The 15,923-nt window shown below is 41.0% G+C and overlaps 2 protein-coding genes across 2 annotated transcripts in view; one reads left to right on the top strand and one right to left on the bottom strand.

The window, feature by feature from the left end:
- The window catches only part of LOC117342596 (filamin-A-like), a 111,317-nt gene extending 106,303 nt beyond the window's left edge, over nucleotides 1–5,014 (bottom strand). Inside the window, 2 exon segments of the mRNA XM_033904790.1 lie at nucleotides 4,405–4,610; nucleotides 4,612–5,014. Of these exon segments, the coding sequence (XP_033760681.1) occupies nucleotides 4,405–4,610; nucleotides 4,612–4,733 (328 nt within the window). The 5' untranslated portion in view covers nucleotides 4,734–5,014.
- Nucleotides 5,015–5,665: 651 nt separating this feature from the next.
- LOC117342595 (coagulation factor V-like) lies at nucleotides 5,666–15,089 on the top strand. The gene is made up of 5 exons (XM_033904789.1): nucleotides 5,666–5,780; nucleotides 6,489–8,640; nucleotides 12,756–12,957; nucleotides 14,121–14,236; nucleotides 15,074–15,089. The coding sequence occupies exons 1-5, from the start codon at nucleotides 5,666–5,668 to the stop codon at nucleotides 15,087–15,089; spliced, it is 2,601 nt and encodes an 866-aa protein (XP_033760680.1).
- The last annotated feature ends 834 nt before the right edge of the window (nucleotides 15,090–15,923 follow it).

Raw genomic sequence — 15,923 nt, 5'->3', positions numbered from 1 at the left:
TAAACAAAAAATTCTCAATGGCTACATATACATTGTAAAGGAGACAGAAATAGATTTATCTATTATAGTAAACTTATATGTGACAGTAAGTCCAGGTAATACACCTCATGTACAAAACATACAAATACTGCCTCACCTCATATTAATTACTATTTACAACCAGGAAGTTACTGTTGTTCTATGTGTGCCTGCTGAACTATAAACTCCTCATAAATACCAGGGTACTGGGTCTAATATCTATACGTACAAGAAATGCATGATTTTGAATAAAAAAAGAATGAGAGGCTACAACACTGTTTAACAATAAGGAAATGGAAAGCATGTGCGCTGACCCATGGTACATCAACATACAGCTTGGAATACTTGGGAGTCGCCAGAGCGTGAAGAAAACGTGTGCATAATTTAAATATAGCCTTCAAATTCAATACATAATATATTCCATGCACAATAGAATTTGAATAATCTGACTTTGAATCTGCAGACTTGCATTTCTGTTTTACTGGAGTATTATAGATAAGGTTTAGTAATGTCATTTCCTTTGTTAAAAGTTCTTTTGTACCCAGTTGTCAGACCTGTTCTCCAGGTTCTTCATTCCACCATATGTATTATAACAGGTGGAGGTTAGTGTACTTTCATTCAGAAAGGTATGTCAATGCTTAACGAATGTCAATTTGTATCTATCAGAATAGTTACCTGTACGTATACATCACAGGTGTGAGCCGTTACTTTATCAATGGGTGGCTTTCCAGACAGGTACACAATTAGTATTTATAGGCATTTCCTTATAGTAATTATAATCTTACAGTATATTATTGGTACATGTATATCAACCATTATAATATATACAGACCAACTAGTCATTACCATGGTGATCATGTTAATTTTTCACTTAAGGAAGGAAGTACGTGTGCAAGAAAGGAAGGTTTTTTTTTATAGAAAATGATCTCCTCTTAGATTTTGTTTGATTGTATCCATATATATCGCTCTTGCACCCCCACCCCCCCCCCCCCCCCCCCCCCCCCCCACAAGAGAATTTTAACAACTCCTATTTTGGATTTGGGTCACATTAATTTGGTATTTCGTTCAAGGCAATATATATGTCCTCATGGCTTCCAGACATTTGTTTTTATTTTTATTTGTCTTTGTACCGGCCGCGGGTACAAAACAAGAGAATCCCCCGGTCCAGACCCTTAAATGTGAGTAATTAACAAGAGAATCCCCCGGTCCAGACCCTTAAATGTGAGTAATTACAGACTCTCTGAATTAAGGTAACACCCTGGGATTGAAGGGACCTGTATATATGACATATGTTTTGACCCTTCAGATTTCTGAGAAATAGTTAGTGGTTTGACTTCTGAAATTGCTAAAAATCAAGGGTCAACGTGCTTGATGCCCTGGTTTCTATATATAGATATGACCTCCCAAAATACATAAATGTTTGCAGTATGAAATACCGTCATTAAATTACTCTTTGAAGTACCGTGTGGCGGTAATAAATTCAACTTCAACAAACACCAAATTTATCGAATTTTGATGATTTTAAAAGCCAAAAATAAGGATGAAATAAAGAGCACCACTCCAAACTATGGAGATTTTACAGGCCCTATATAGAGGCGTGTATGCATTCCTTTACCATGCTGTTCAAGTAGAGAGCACCTGGACTTGCCTGAGGTGCACTTTCCCTGACAGTGGCCATCAATTCAGTAAAAAGGTGGCCACAAAACAAGATCTAAGGGTAGTTGTGCCCCAAACAGATAAATGTCGACACAACAAGATATATCATCAATGTCGTCAACATAAAACAGGTCACAAAACGACAGAGACTCGCTTATAATTCAATTATACAGCCATTTATAGGGAGATTGAGGGAGGGATGTGTGTAATTCAATTATACAGACATTTATAGGGAGGTCCAGGGAGGGACGTGTGTAATTCAATTATACAGACATTTATAGAGAGATCGAGGGAGGGACATGTGTAATTCAATTATACGGCCATTTATAGGGAGATCGTGGGAGGGACGTGTGTAATTCAATTATACAGACATTTATAGGGAGATTGAGGGAGGGACGTGTGTAATTCAATTATATAGCCATTTATAGGGAGATCGAGGGAGGGACGTGTGTAATTCAATTATACGGCCATTTATAGGGAGATCGAGGGAGGGACATGTGTAATTCAATTATATAGCCATTTATAGGGAGATCGAGGGAGGGACGTGTGTAATTCAATTATACAGACATTTATAGGGAGATCGAGGGAGGGACATGTGTAATTCAATTATACTGCCATTTATAGGGAGATCGAGGGAGGGACGTGTGTAATTCAATTATACAGACATTTATAGGGAGATCGAGGGAGGGACGTGTGTAATTCAATTATACGGCCATTTATAGGGAGATCGAGGGAGGGACATGTGTAATTCAATTATACGGCCATTTATAGAGAGATCGAGGGAGGGACGTGTGTAATTCAATTATATAGCCATTTATAGGGAGATCGAGGGAGGGACGTGTGTAATTCAATTATACAGACATTTATAGGGAGATCGAGGGAGGGACATGTGTAATTCAATTATACGGCCATTTATAGAGAGATCGAGGGAGGGACCTGTGTAATTCAATTATACAGACATTTATAGGGAGATCGAGGGAGGGACGTGTGTAATTCAATTATACAGACATTTATAGAGAGATCGAGGGAGGGACGTGTGTAATTCAATTATATAGCCATTTATAGGGAGATCGAGGGAGGGACATGTGTAATTCAATTATACAGACATTTATAGGGAGATCGAGGAAGGGAACCATCTTTTTCAATGTGTATACAGTGTATCACTGTAAGATGAGTGTAATACTGTATATCACTGTAAGATGAGTGTAATACTGTATATCACTGTAAGATGAGTGTAATACTGTATATCACTGTAAGATGAGTGTAATACTGTATATCACTGTAAGATGAGTGTAATACTGTATATCACTGTAAGATGAGTGTAATACTGTATATCACTGTAAGATGAGTGTAATACTGTATATCACTGTAAGATGAGTGTAATACTGTATATCACTGTAAGATGAGTGTAATACTGTATATCACTGTAAGATGAGTGTAATACTGTATATCACTGTAAGATGAGTGTAATACTGTATATCACTGTAAGATGAGTGTAATACTGTATATCACTGTAAGATGAGTGTAATACTGTATATCACTGTAAGATGAGTGTAATAGTCTTTTTCATTATGAAATACTGTGAGTACATTTGTATGACAGCACTGCAGTAGAGTATAATTGTATTAATACTGTCTGTTACATTAATGTATGACGGTTGTAAATGTTTATATCATATTATTGTATATTTGTATAGGAAGGTGAGTGAATTACTAACAATATCATTGACCTCTTGTTCCACACAATAGACTAGTGTGTCCGAGTGATAATAAAATTCTCTTAACTTACATTACAGTATATGACATCTAACACAAATCTCCAGATTAAGAATTCATGTTCTTATGATAGCACCCCAAAAGTCTAGTCCCTTAACTACAGTAAACTTGTATAACAATTCAACAGAGCCAGAGAAAACAGTCTGTATTGTTCAAATATCTGTATATGATTTTTTAATAGATAAGATTTAGCTAAATTCCGGAATTTTAACTTACTTTGTAAGGACCGACTTATCTAACTAGTATAGTGTATACACCTTGTAATGAAGTAAGGGTGTAACTGTTTTTACCAGTTAATCATTCCAGGGACTCCTGAACATCTATACGTCACATCCATACCTGAGGGCTGTGAGTTTAGATTTTGTCTTGCCAGGTAAATAAAAACAACCTGTCTTTGTTTTCAGGTAAACTAATAATACACAGCCGATCTGTAGACAGAGATAGGATAATCTCCAGTAGCCTTCCCAGTGGTAATCCCATCTTCACACCTTTTACCTGGGTTTGATGAGAGTGCTGATATATCTTACCTTTAGGCTGTCATTGTCTACACACCTGTATATAATACACAGGTAGATTATCGACCAGTATACATAGGTATGATGAGGATTTAGATGTTATTTGTACCTGGTATGTTAATAGGTTGTTCCTGTCTAACAGCACCAACAGTAAGGGTTGGGTAGAACACCCACCCCCCACCCCCCACCCCAGATCTGCCCCAAACAATACCCCCTCCCGTCACCAGACCCCCCCCCCCAGTTTGAGTAAGTTTACTACAGTAATGTGCCTTAGCTATGACAAAGTGACATTTTACACCTGACATATCTGATCTTTACACCTGAGACACAGGTGTTATCGATTACTGATGCTGATTTGTTATTTACAACACCTTACACCTGTACACATGTTACCTGTACACAGGTGTGGTCCAGTTGTCTGAAAACCAATAATTACTTACCGATGTTGACCAGTCGCACGTTATCATTGGCGATAGCTGCCAGTGCGAGGGTGCAGTTCTCCAGATTCTGATGGTGGTTCAGGGGTTTTTTAATCACCCGTCCAATTTTCTGTCCTTGTAGAGATTCAATAAGTGCACAAAGTAAAACTCCATCTTCAAAGGCGGTTTGGAGATCCTCTGCGAGTCTTGGGCTTCCCTCCAACTCTCAGCTGTTCGTTTACCCAGTTAGTGAAGGTGTTTTTCTGAATAAGAATCCATCTGTCAGTCTCTCCTCTCATACTCATGGCAGCATGCCCCTCCCGAGATAACGCCCTGTTGACGAACGACATTTTCACTTGTTTCTGCCTCCGTCCGTCGTGCACACAGGTACACACTGGACTCAATTTCAAGTCGGACCGGTTGAGATGAAAGCAGCCCTCTCGCGCTATCGATTTGACAAGCAGGTATTTGCCTTGGGCCGCTAATTAACAATAAGATGTCCTGGCCTGGTGTTTCCCGCGGTCGGGCTGCAGACGTTTTCTGTAAACGTTAGGACACCACTCTGCACTACACTGTACTTGTATATATGGGTGTGAACAGTGTCTCCCTTCATTGACGTTGAGCGGCTCGCCTGTGTATTCATATTTAAATTACTTCACAAACACAAACCGGTTTACCTACATAGTCAATCAACCGATACACTATCGCGACTTCCCCAGATTTATTTTTAGACATGATATTCCGTTCGCCCTCTGGTGGTCAGGGGTTATATCACTTTAACATCCCATTTGTCTACAAGAGTTAACTTTTTTCTTATGTTTATATTTTAAGATTTTAACATTTTTTAATGAAAAGGAATAATACAACCAAAGCACCTACCTTTTTTCAACCTTACAAATGAGTTCTATTTACCAGACTATATAGATTATATATTATTGTACATGTCCAAAATATGGCCATTTGCATATAATTGTGATCAACCTTTCTTATAATTTAAATGCCATGTGCGCAGAAATATAAGTCTGCTCTTGAGCTTTCAGCTGATTTTCATTATGTTTGTAATGTGTTGGACTAAGCGACGATAAGAGAGTGACTGTCTGTTGGTTGATAAGTATACACGTCGTTATATTCTATACTGGAATTAGTTAACATTCTAATTTGGCCCAGGATCTTACATCAAACCCAAATCGATTGTGACCTCCCCTTCCGTATAAGAAGGGTTATATTCACGCTCCATTCTTCACATATAAATGTGTAAGCCAAAATATAGTCCTAAAGTACTATGACAACCCTCCAGCAAACTGAGTTTACGGATCGCCCTCGTCTGTCCCTGACCACAGCACTTGATTCCCTTGCTATTAACGGGATCATGCGACGTATATCTCGTATGTTGTGCGGTGAGCTATCCACCAGCTACTACAAGGAAATCTCGCCTCAATATAACACTTTTTTCTTATCGGGGCGATGCATTAAGAAAATAAAACAACAAGTATGTTTTAATGAATGATGAATAACGGTTTACTTGGGGAAATGAAAGCAACAAAAGTGTAAATGTTGTCCATTTTATTTTAACTATTTTTTCCGTTCCATTATAAGTTTTTCCTTTAACGCTTCACTTGGCAAATACCTACTTCTGACCATCATGAAGAACCTCTGTCCAGGCGGGAAAGGTTGTAGGGTCTGTGCCGCGACCGAGACAAACAGATCTGTCCTCAGACCTAGACACAAACAGATATGTCCTCATACAGAGACAAATCCAGATCGATCTCAAGACCGATACACACCCAGATCTGTCCCCAGACCGAGACACAAACAAATCTGTCCCCAGACCGAGACACACTCAGATCTGTCCCCAGACCGAGACACAAACAAATCTGTCCTCAGACCGAGACACAAACAGATCTGTCCCCAGACCGAGACACAAACAGATCTGTCCCAAGACCGAGACACAAACAGATCTGTCCCAGACCGAGACACAAACAGATCTGTCTTCAGACCGAGACACACTCAGATCTGTCCCTAGACCGAGACACACAGATCTGTCTTCAGACCGAGACACACTCAGATCCGTCCCCAGACCGAGACACAAACAAATCTGTCCCCAGACCGAGACACAAACAAATCTGTCCCAAAACTGAGACACACAGATCTGTCCCCAGACCGTGCCACACCAAGATCTTGCCCCAGACCGAGACACAAACAGATCTGTCCCCAGACCGAGACACAAACAGATCTGTCCCCAGACCGAGACACAAACAGATCTGTCCCCAGACCGAGACACAAACAGATCTGTCCCCAGACCGAGACAAACAGATCTGTTCCCAGACCGAGACACAAACAGATCTGTCCCCAGACCGAGACACAAAAAGATCTGTCCCCAGACCGAGACACAAAAAGATCTGTCCCCAGACCGAGTCACACACAGATCTGTCCCCAGACCGTGACACAAACAGATCTGTCCCCAGACCGAGACACAAACAGATCTGTCCCCAGACCGAGTCACACACAGATCTGTCCCCAGACCGTGACACAAACAGATCTGTCCCCAGACCGAGACACAAACAGATCTGTCCCCAGACCGAGACACAATCAGATCTGTCCCCAGACCGAGACACAAACAGATCTGTCCCCAGACCGAGTCACAAACAGATCTGTCCCCAGACCGAGACACAAACAGATCTGTCCCCAGACCGAGACACAAACAGATCTGTCCCCAGACCGAGACACAAACAGATCTGTCCCCAGACCGAGTCACAAACAGATCTGTCCCCAGACCGAGACACAAACAGATCTGTCCCCAGACCGAGACACAAACAAATCTGTCCCCAGACCGTGCCACAAACAGATCTGTCCCCAGACCGAGACACAAACAGATCTGTCCCCAGACCGAGACACAAACAGATCTGTCCCCAGACCGAGACACAAACAGATCTGTCCCCAGACCGAGACACAAACAGATCTGTCCCCAGACCGAGACACAAACAGATCTGTCCCCAGACCGAGACACAAACAGATCTGTCCCCAGACCGAGACACAAACAGATCTGTACCCAGACCGAGACACAAACAGATCTGTCCCCAGACCGAGACACAAACAGATCTGTCCCCAGACCGAAACACAAACAGATCTGTCCCCAGACCGAGACACCAACAGATCTGTCCCCAGACCGAGACACACACAGATCTGTCCTCAGACCGAGACACAAACAGATCTGTCTCCAGACCGAGACAAACAGATCTGTCCCCAGACCGAGACACAAACAGATCTGTACCCAGACCGAGACACAAACAGATCTGTCCCCAGACCGAGACACAAACAAATCTGTCCCCAGACCGAGACACAAACAAATCTGTCCCCAGACCGAGACACAAACAGATCTGTCTCCAGACCGAGACACAGACAGATCTGTCCTCAGACCGGGACACACCCAGACCTGTCCCCAGACCGAGACACAAACAGATCTGTCCCCAGACCGAGACACAAACAGATCTGTCTCCAGACCGAGACACAAATAGATCTGTCCCCAGACCGTGACACAAACAGATCTGTATCCAGACCGAGACACAAACAGATCTGTCCCCAGACCGAGACACAAACAGATCTGTACCCAGACCGAGACACAAACAGATCTGTCCCAGACCGTGACACAAACAAATCTGTCCCCAGACCGAGACACAAACAGATCTGTACCCAGACCGAGACACAAACAGATCTGTCCCAGACCGAGACACAAACAGATCTGTCCCTAGACCGAGACACAAACAGATCTGTTCCCAGACCGAGACATACTCAGATCTGTCCCCAGACCGAGACACAAACAGATCTGTCCCCAGACCGAGACACAAACAGATCTGTCCCCAGACCGAGACACAAACAAATCTGTACCCAGACCGAGACACACCCAGACCTGTCCCCAGACCGAGACACAAACAGATCTGTCCCCAGACCGAGACACAAACAGATCTGTTCCCAGACCGAGACACAAACAGATCTGTCCCCAGACCGAGACACAAACAGATCTGTTCCCAGACCGAGACACAAACAGATCTGTTCCCAGACCGAGACACAAACAGATCTGTTCCCAGACCGAGACACAAACAGATCTGTTCCCAGACCGAGACACAAACAGATCTGTCCCCAGACCGAGACACAAACAGATCTGTCCCCAGACCGAGACACAAACAGATCTGTTCCCAGACCGAGACACAAACAGATCTGTCCCCAGACCGAGACACACTCAGATCTGTCCCCAGACCGGTAAAAACAGCGAAATTCACTTCATTGTATGTCAAATTGGTATCTTTGTTCGATCGCACATTGTATCTCAAATGGTCCCGTCCCGTCCCGTCCCGTCCCGTCCCGTTACCGTCCCGTCCCGATCCCGTCCCGATCCCGTCCCGTCCCGTCCCCGTCCCGATCCCGTCCCGTCCCGATCCCGTCCCGTCCCCGTCCCAATGCAATGAAACTAGCTAATCTAATCTCAGGAACTGCCTCAAGTGGCAGCGGGGGCATTTATGTCTGTCTTTCATTTTCTAGTTTTTAACAAGTTGGTACAACTGTACTGTATTTCGAAAGCGTAATGATTTAGCCTTTGCAACCAGGAAGAAGTTGGAGACAAATTTCATTATTTTTTAAACAGCAATGACTGTAAAATTTATGATCAGGAAGAAATTACTACCCATATACTATTTCGTAAGACCCAATACTATACAAACCAATACTGTTTTTGATTTAATTTTTCCAATATACATGTATTCTATATATAATTCTATATAAATCTTACGACAAATGCAAATTTCATCAGCACATTTGTGGCGAGTAATATTTGAAAAAAAAAAACACCCAAAAAACGGTTTGTAATCAAAAGTTGAATCCCTCCACATGTTTTGATGTGGTATAATTGTTAAGAGATAGTTTCAGAAACATTAAAAACAGAAATTTTAATATAAAATTATTTTAATTAGATCAAATGACCTAGTTTATAGTTGGTATATAATCAGAATCTATTGTTGTTGTTGTTGTTGTTGTTGGATTTATTTATCCCCTCTTCCCAGACCCAGAGATCGTATAATTCAAATTCAAATTCAAATTCAATTTTTTTATTAAACCATAAAGTGGGCCCACGAAGGGGCAAGTGGACAATATGATGTGAAACATGCATACTTATACAATACAAACATATTAGAAATTATACAATACAAACAAGTTTGAAGTGACAGCCTACAGTAAGGCCTTGCTAAGGGTAAAAGTTGGGTGTACAGTACTTGCATACATTAAAAGACAATAAGTTATGAATTATAGTTTATATTTGTGCCCAGGTGCGTCGGCTAAAAGTTTATTCTTTAAATTTACTCCTTTTTTCAAAGGCATTGATTATATATACTTGGCAACATTTGTTAAAATAGTTTCGTCTTCATTTGTGACCAGCCATATAAATTTAGAATTATCCGGTAAAGCAACTAAGTTTGGACATCATTTCTAAGTTCGTCATAAAGTATACAGTTGGTGAGAAAATGACTTTCATCTTGACTAGATTTTAACTTTGAGTTACTTCACCTCTGCTGTGCAATGCAATAAAACAGCAAAATGCAAAAATACTTGTTCTATATGTCGTTGAGGTCATTTGATCAGCTTTTGAGGCTCTGATCCATCACATTTGTACTTTCTGGTTCTGACATACACTGGTAGTAGTGTGGACTGAATTTTATGGGCTGATACCACTTTTTCAGCCAAGGTGTTCTACGAGTAAGTTACGAATGGAAATAATTAATATTAATAATGAAAAAAATAGGTTTTGAATAGGCCACACACACACAGACAAACACAAACAAAACTTTTTAAACATACATCTTTTTAACACTCCTCTTTCTATCCTTATCATCGATATCGATGGCAGGGAGTATCTCAAAATCTCAGAGAAGATGATGTCATGGTCCAACTTAAGAACGAAATGAGAGTGTCCAGACATACTTCACAGTTACCAAACGTTGGATTTCCAGTTAGTATGGGGTTTTGTTCGTCACCTACAAGTGCACGCTTTGTATTTGTATTTTTTTTATTCTTGTCTGGATATTTTTTCTATAAATCAAGTTAGAGCATTTAATGTTCATGCCAATGTATATTAGCTTGTTAATCTAGCCAGTATGCCAGGTGCACGTGCATCAACGTCAGTATATTTATAGACTAGTGGACATGGCTGGTAAAATAGGAAATGATAATTCCTAGCAGTTTGTTCTCTTTGTTCGGATTTCTTGACTATTTCTGTTTCTTTGTAAACGGTCAAACGTCTAAATAAAACAATGTCATGAGCTGTTATATCCACGAGTATCTACGGATGATGGGCCATTTGTAACAATTCATGTTGGAGAACTGAAACTTCATAGTTTGGCATCAAAAGTTGATGATCATTCCAAATAAATAAAAAAAACAAATATCACAGATACAAAAAAAATGTTGCCATTATTTGGTATGATGGAGTTTAACTTCCGTTACTACCCTTCTCTCTCCCCGGCCTCACGATCGAGACCATCCCACTACCCTCCTCTCCCCGGCCTCACGATCGAGACCATCCCACTACCCTTCTCTCCCCGGCCTCACGATCGAGACCATCCCACCACCCTTCTCTCCCCGGCCTCACGATCGAGACCCACTACCCTTCTCTCCCCGACCTCACGATCGAGACCATCCCACTACCCTTCTCTCCCCGGCCTCACGATCGAGACCATCCCACTACCCTTCTCTCCCCGGCCTCACGATCGAGACCATCCCACTACCCTCCTCTCCCCGACCTCACGATCGAGACCATCCCACTACCCTCCTCTCCCCGACCTCACGATCGAGACCATCCCACTACCCTTCTCTCCCCGACCTCACGATCGAGACCATCCCACTACCCTTCTCTCAATTGCCCCCCCCCCCCCCCTTTTTACAGTGGGGGGGGCAAACATATCTTTTTGCCCCCCCCCCCCCCCCCCCCCCCCCCCCCCACTTTTTGACATCCAAAATCTCAAAAAGGGGAAAAAACACGAATTTATATATTCATTTCGATAAATATCTGTATATTTTCTTTTCGAACCGATAATGTTTTCTTGAAGGCAACGATAAAAACTTTATCTTGTACATCCGGAATCAATCCTCAGACCTGTGTGTCGGTCGTCTGCAATAGAGCCTGGTAAGTCAATATTTATATCTTAATACGAAATTTTGCTTAACCTCATCACATAGATTCAATAAGTTGATGATAATTTGTGAAGTGAATTGAGTTCATAATGAGAACAAGACAGAAACACAACATGAATAAGAATGCGCGGTTTTAATGTGAATAGAGTGATACTAATTACCGACAGGTACGAGGAAATACAAAAAAAATCGGCTCGCGCCTACGGCGCTCGCTGTATCACTAAATTACTGCCCCCTTTCGATTGCAGATCCACAGGGGGACTTCGCCACCCTGGGACCCGCTGGGCGGCCCCCGAGACCTCTCGCTAAAAGGGAAAAATGATCACTTAATTACTGGACCCCCCTTTCGAAAACTCCTGGATCCGCGCCTGATCCCGAATTATTGGAAATGTGCTATATTCATTTTCCGCGGAGGGCTTAGACCCCCTTGAACCCCCTATCAGGGCGCTGCCCTGGACCCGCTGGGCGGCCCCTCAGACCCCTCGTAAAAAAAAAAAAGCAAAATAATATCGGCTCGCGCCTACGGCGCTCGCATTATAACTAAATTACAGGCCCTTTCGAAAATCCTGGCCGGGCCTGGTGATTCATGTTTTGCCATAAATAATATATCCTGATTTGCGTAAATAACTTATTTTGTACTACATAAATTATCAAATTATCAAAATTATCATGGGATGTTGAAATGATAATTATTGGCTAATTTTGCGGAGATGGCATACGATTTGTTTAGTGCGTAAAATTTAAGGTTAAAAACAATTTTGCCCCCCCCCCCCCCCCCCCCCCCCACTTTTTGACGACTTCCTACGCCACTGTTTTATATAAAATATGTCCGTGCCTATCCGTACATTTCAGATGATAAATGAAAATACTTTACATGTACACAGACAAAACTTTATTTTGTCTAAACAGTGATAAGCACTGATAATACGGGGAGGTTGTACAACGAACGATCACAGCGGTCGTTAAGGGGCGACAACTCTTCACTCTTATCTACGACTTGCATGCATCAAATCATGCTTTCAAAATCAAATTGATGTGGCATATATTTCATATGCGTACGTGCATATCGTCTGTATTATACACAAAACGTGTAGAACTTGTGAACACGTGATAATCAGTCAGCCAGAGGGTTGAGAAGGAAGTCGGCGACACACAGCTGATCATCTACACGTGTGTACTCACTTTCTTGTTAGATTGTGGTCACTGTACCGACTGCTATACTGGACAGGCGTGGACACTCGTGATCGGCTGTTACAAATGAAGATTGCCGTTCTCGGGGCAACTGGCCCCTCGGGACTCCAGCTGGTTCAAGAATCTTTAGATAGGGGTCATGAAGTGAAGGCACTGGTGAGGGACCCGGGCAAATTAGGGCACATCGATGACCCCAAATTAAAGGTATATCGTTTCTTTTCATAATTAGATCAGTACAAATATATACAGTATGTAATTAACATATCAAGTCAGCCAGAGTAGCTTCAATCATACCACACGGAATTTGTAATTCAGAAATATTTCAGATTGAATAAGCACTCATGTATGATACAGTACACTACGGGATCAATGTATGGTACAGTATACTGGTATGTACAGAATCACTGTATGGTACAGTATACTGTTATATACAGAATCACTGTATGATACAGTATACTACAGAATCACTGTATGGTATGTAATAGGGTTATTTTTAATAAAGTGTTTGATATTTGTGAAATGTATACATGTATATGTGTGATAATTATTAATAAAATATAATAAATATGTAAGGTATTTATTATTGAGGTATAAGGCCCTCGCGACCTTTTACCTGCGTCCGTGCGTATATATATATTCGTTACCGGCGATCCCGTGCGCGTGTTTGTATATTGGTATGTGTATGTCTTTGTACCTGTGAGTATATTTCACTGACGAACGTGACATGTGACTGTAACAAAGTTGTTTGATTGGTTGAAAGTTCTTATCTGTGGTTTTAGTCTTTGTTTCTTTGTGTTTCGGGACATTTGAATTTCGACGTCATTGAAGCCGGAGCTACAAAATGTAGGTCTTCGAATTCATCTGTCACCATATAGAGTCGTATTCCTGTATTGTTTACATCTGTTGTGCGGTATATGACGGTCATGGAAGTGAGCAGTGTTAAGCCTCACGTTGATGCACTATACGTGTTAACGTGGGTTTTTGAGTAATAATAAAACCTTTGAAATCAAACGAACCCAGCGGCATTGTCATCATTTTAAGACATATTACACCCCGCTACAAATGGCGCCCATGTAGGGACTACTCCGTTAGACTGAGGGACCGGAGGGTTTGCACTTGCCTGACGTGATCGTCGAATTCCAGTTTGGTCCGGAACTTTTGCACCCGGAACTTTTCAGTATGGCACTATGGGAAGGTGACACCGATATGTGAAACCGGATGTTGATGGTGGCACACATGTGAATGGACTTACGTTTTCATTTTGAACTAAATTGAACTTTATGACGGGAAAGGATATTATTCAGTGACTCATTCATTATAGCATGGATTATTTATGTGTTTATTCGTGTATTCTATTTGGAATTTAGTGTTGTCATGTGTTTATTCCTGTATTATTCGTAAAATGTGTGGATCTGAATCGTGAATCTGAATGTGAGCATGGAAACTTCTACCTGTACCTGCCCTGCTTACCCGCTGTAGAAAGGTTAGTATCTTTGTATACTTAGTAAATCTTTTGCTGCATTGGTTCTTTATTTATCGGTTTATCTATTCTTAGTTGGGTAGTTGATATTTTGCACTGACCAAGACACATTAACTGACATTACACTGTCGTGACTTCCATGTCATTATTATTTGTTGTTCAATCTGTGTTTGTGTGTTATATATGTTGAACTGCTGCGCTTGCGACACGCTTTTCTTTTTTGTTCGGAGTTTTCGGTTTTCGCGTAATACCCTGTAATCTAGATTGATTTACTTTAGTTTGTGTGTTATGTCAATTTGTTTTTTTTATCAATGCCATCTAGATACATGCTTGCTTATATATGTAATTAGATTATCTTGTTGATTATTGTCTTGACATTGGTGAGTTATTTGCCCTTGATAGATTAGCTATTGATTATTTCCCTTTGCATAGTACTTGATTCTGTATATCTTTGAATCTATGAGTTTTTCTTTCAGATTTTGTGGATTTTCTTTCATTTAATTGATTTATTCGGTGTTAGAATTTATTGCTTTAGGTGTTTATACTTAGAAATATTTGTCGCTTTGACATTGTTTGTATCTTTTTGCATTTCAGATATTTTGTGGTTGTTTATTTTTGTGAATTTCAGACACCTTGTAGGCTTTAGACTAGCTCTATTAATTTGAACCGTGTTTGCGTTTTCATTTCTTTTTCAATTTCAGCTTTGATTTTCAGATAAATTTGGACTTTGATTTATTGCTAGTGTTTATTTTCCTATACACATTTATATAATATTTTCTTGTGTATTATTACCTGTGTTTGGACTTTGATGAATTTTCTGTATTTATTTTTGATTTTCAGCTTATTTGGACTTTAAAATTTTCTTGAATTTATTTCCAGTTATCGGCATATTTGGACTTTGTTAGGTTTTTTTTGCAGTATTGGCTCTCATTTTTCACATTGGACTTCATGATTATATTACTTGTATTATTGTGCTTGTGTACTCTGTGTAATACTTCAACTATGGCGGATGCTGGGAAGCAAGCTGAACATTTGATGGAGGCTTTAGCAGCTATGAACCTTAAACCAGATCTAGAATCTAAGGATACTGCAGCTCAGTGGTTAACTGATCTTTTAGCGGGAGGAGCTAAAGCCAAGGTTGTGAAGCGTGAACCGATCCTCGATCTTTCCCAGGTGTTACAAGATCATCGAGATGATACAGTACCATCCAGCACACATAATACTTCATATTATGTGCCGAAGATTTCCATATTTTCAGGATCTCCACAAGTCCCTCATGGAGAGGTACCGTTTGAGCAATGGATCTATGAGGTTGAGATGTTACAACGAGATGGAATTTACAAGGATCAGGCTATTTTCCAAGCCGTGAGAAGATCTTTAAGAGGTGAAGCAGCAAATACAGCTAGAAGAATGGGATCTTCAGTTGCATTACAACAGGTGTTGGATAAGATGACTGGAAACTATGGAAACATTGCTGCTGCAGAGGATTTGCTTGCCAAATTTTATTCTGCTAAACAAGAAGATTCAGAGAGTGTGACATCTTGGGCCAGTAGACTTGAAGATATTTTGGATAGAGCTAAAACCCGATGTGAGCTTACCCAATCTCAGGTCACAGAGATGTTACGGACTAAGTTTTGGCGTGGACTTAAGAAGTCGCTACGTGATGTTACTGGTCACAAGTTTGATACTA

The sequence above is a fragment of the Pecten maximus genome, chromosome 14 (assembly GCF_902652985.1).
Source record: "Pecten maximus chromosome 14, xPecMax1.1, whole genome shotgun sequence".
Lineage (NCBI taxonomy): Eukaryota > Metazoa > Mollusca > Bivalvia > Pectinida > Pectinidae > Pecten > Pecten maximus.
Note: the sequence above shows the minus strand (reverse complement) of the source record. Positions and strands in the feature narration are given on the sequence as shown.

Coding starts and splice junctions, on each gene's coding strand:
- LOC117342595 (XM_033904789.1), top strand. CDS start 5,666: ATGACAACCCTCCAGCAAACTGAGTTTACGGATCGCCCTCGTCTGTCC. Junction 8,641..12,755: donor TCAGATCTGTCCCCAGACCG/GTAAAAACAGCG, acceptor CTTTCTTGTTAG/ATTGTGGTCACTGTACCGAC. Junction 12,958..14,120: donor TCGATGACCCCAAATTAAAG/GTATATCGTTTC, acceptor TTTGGAATTTAG/TGTTGTCATGTGTTTATTCC.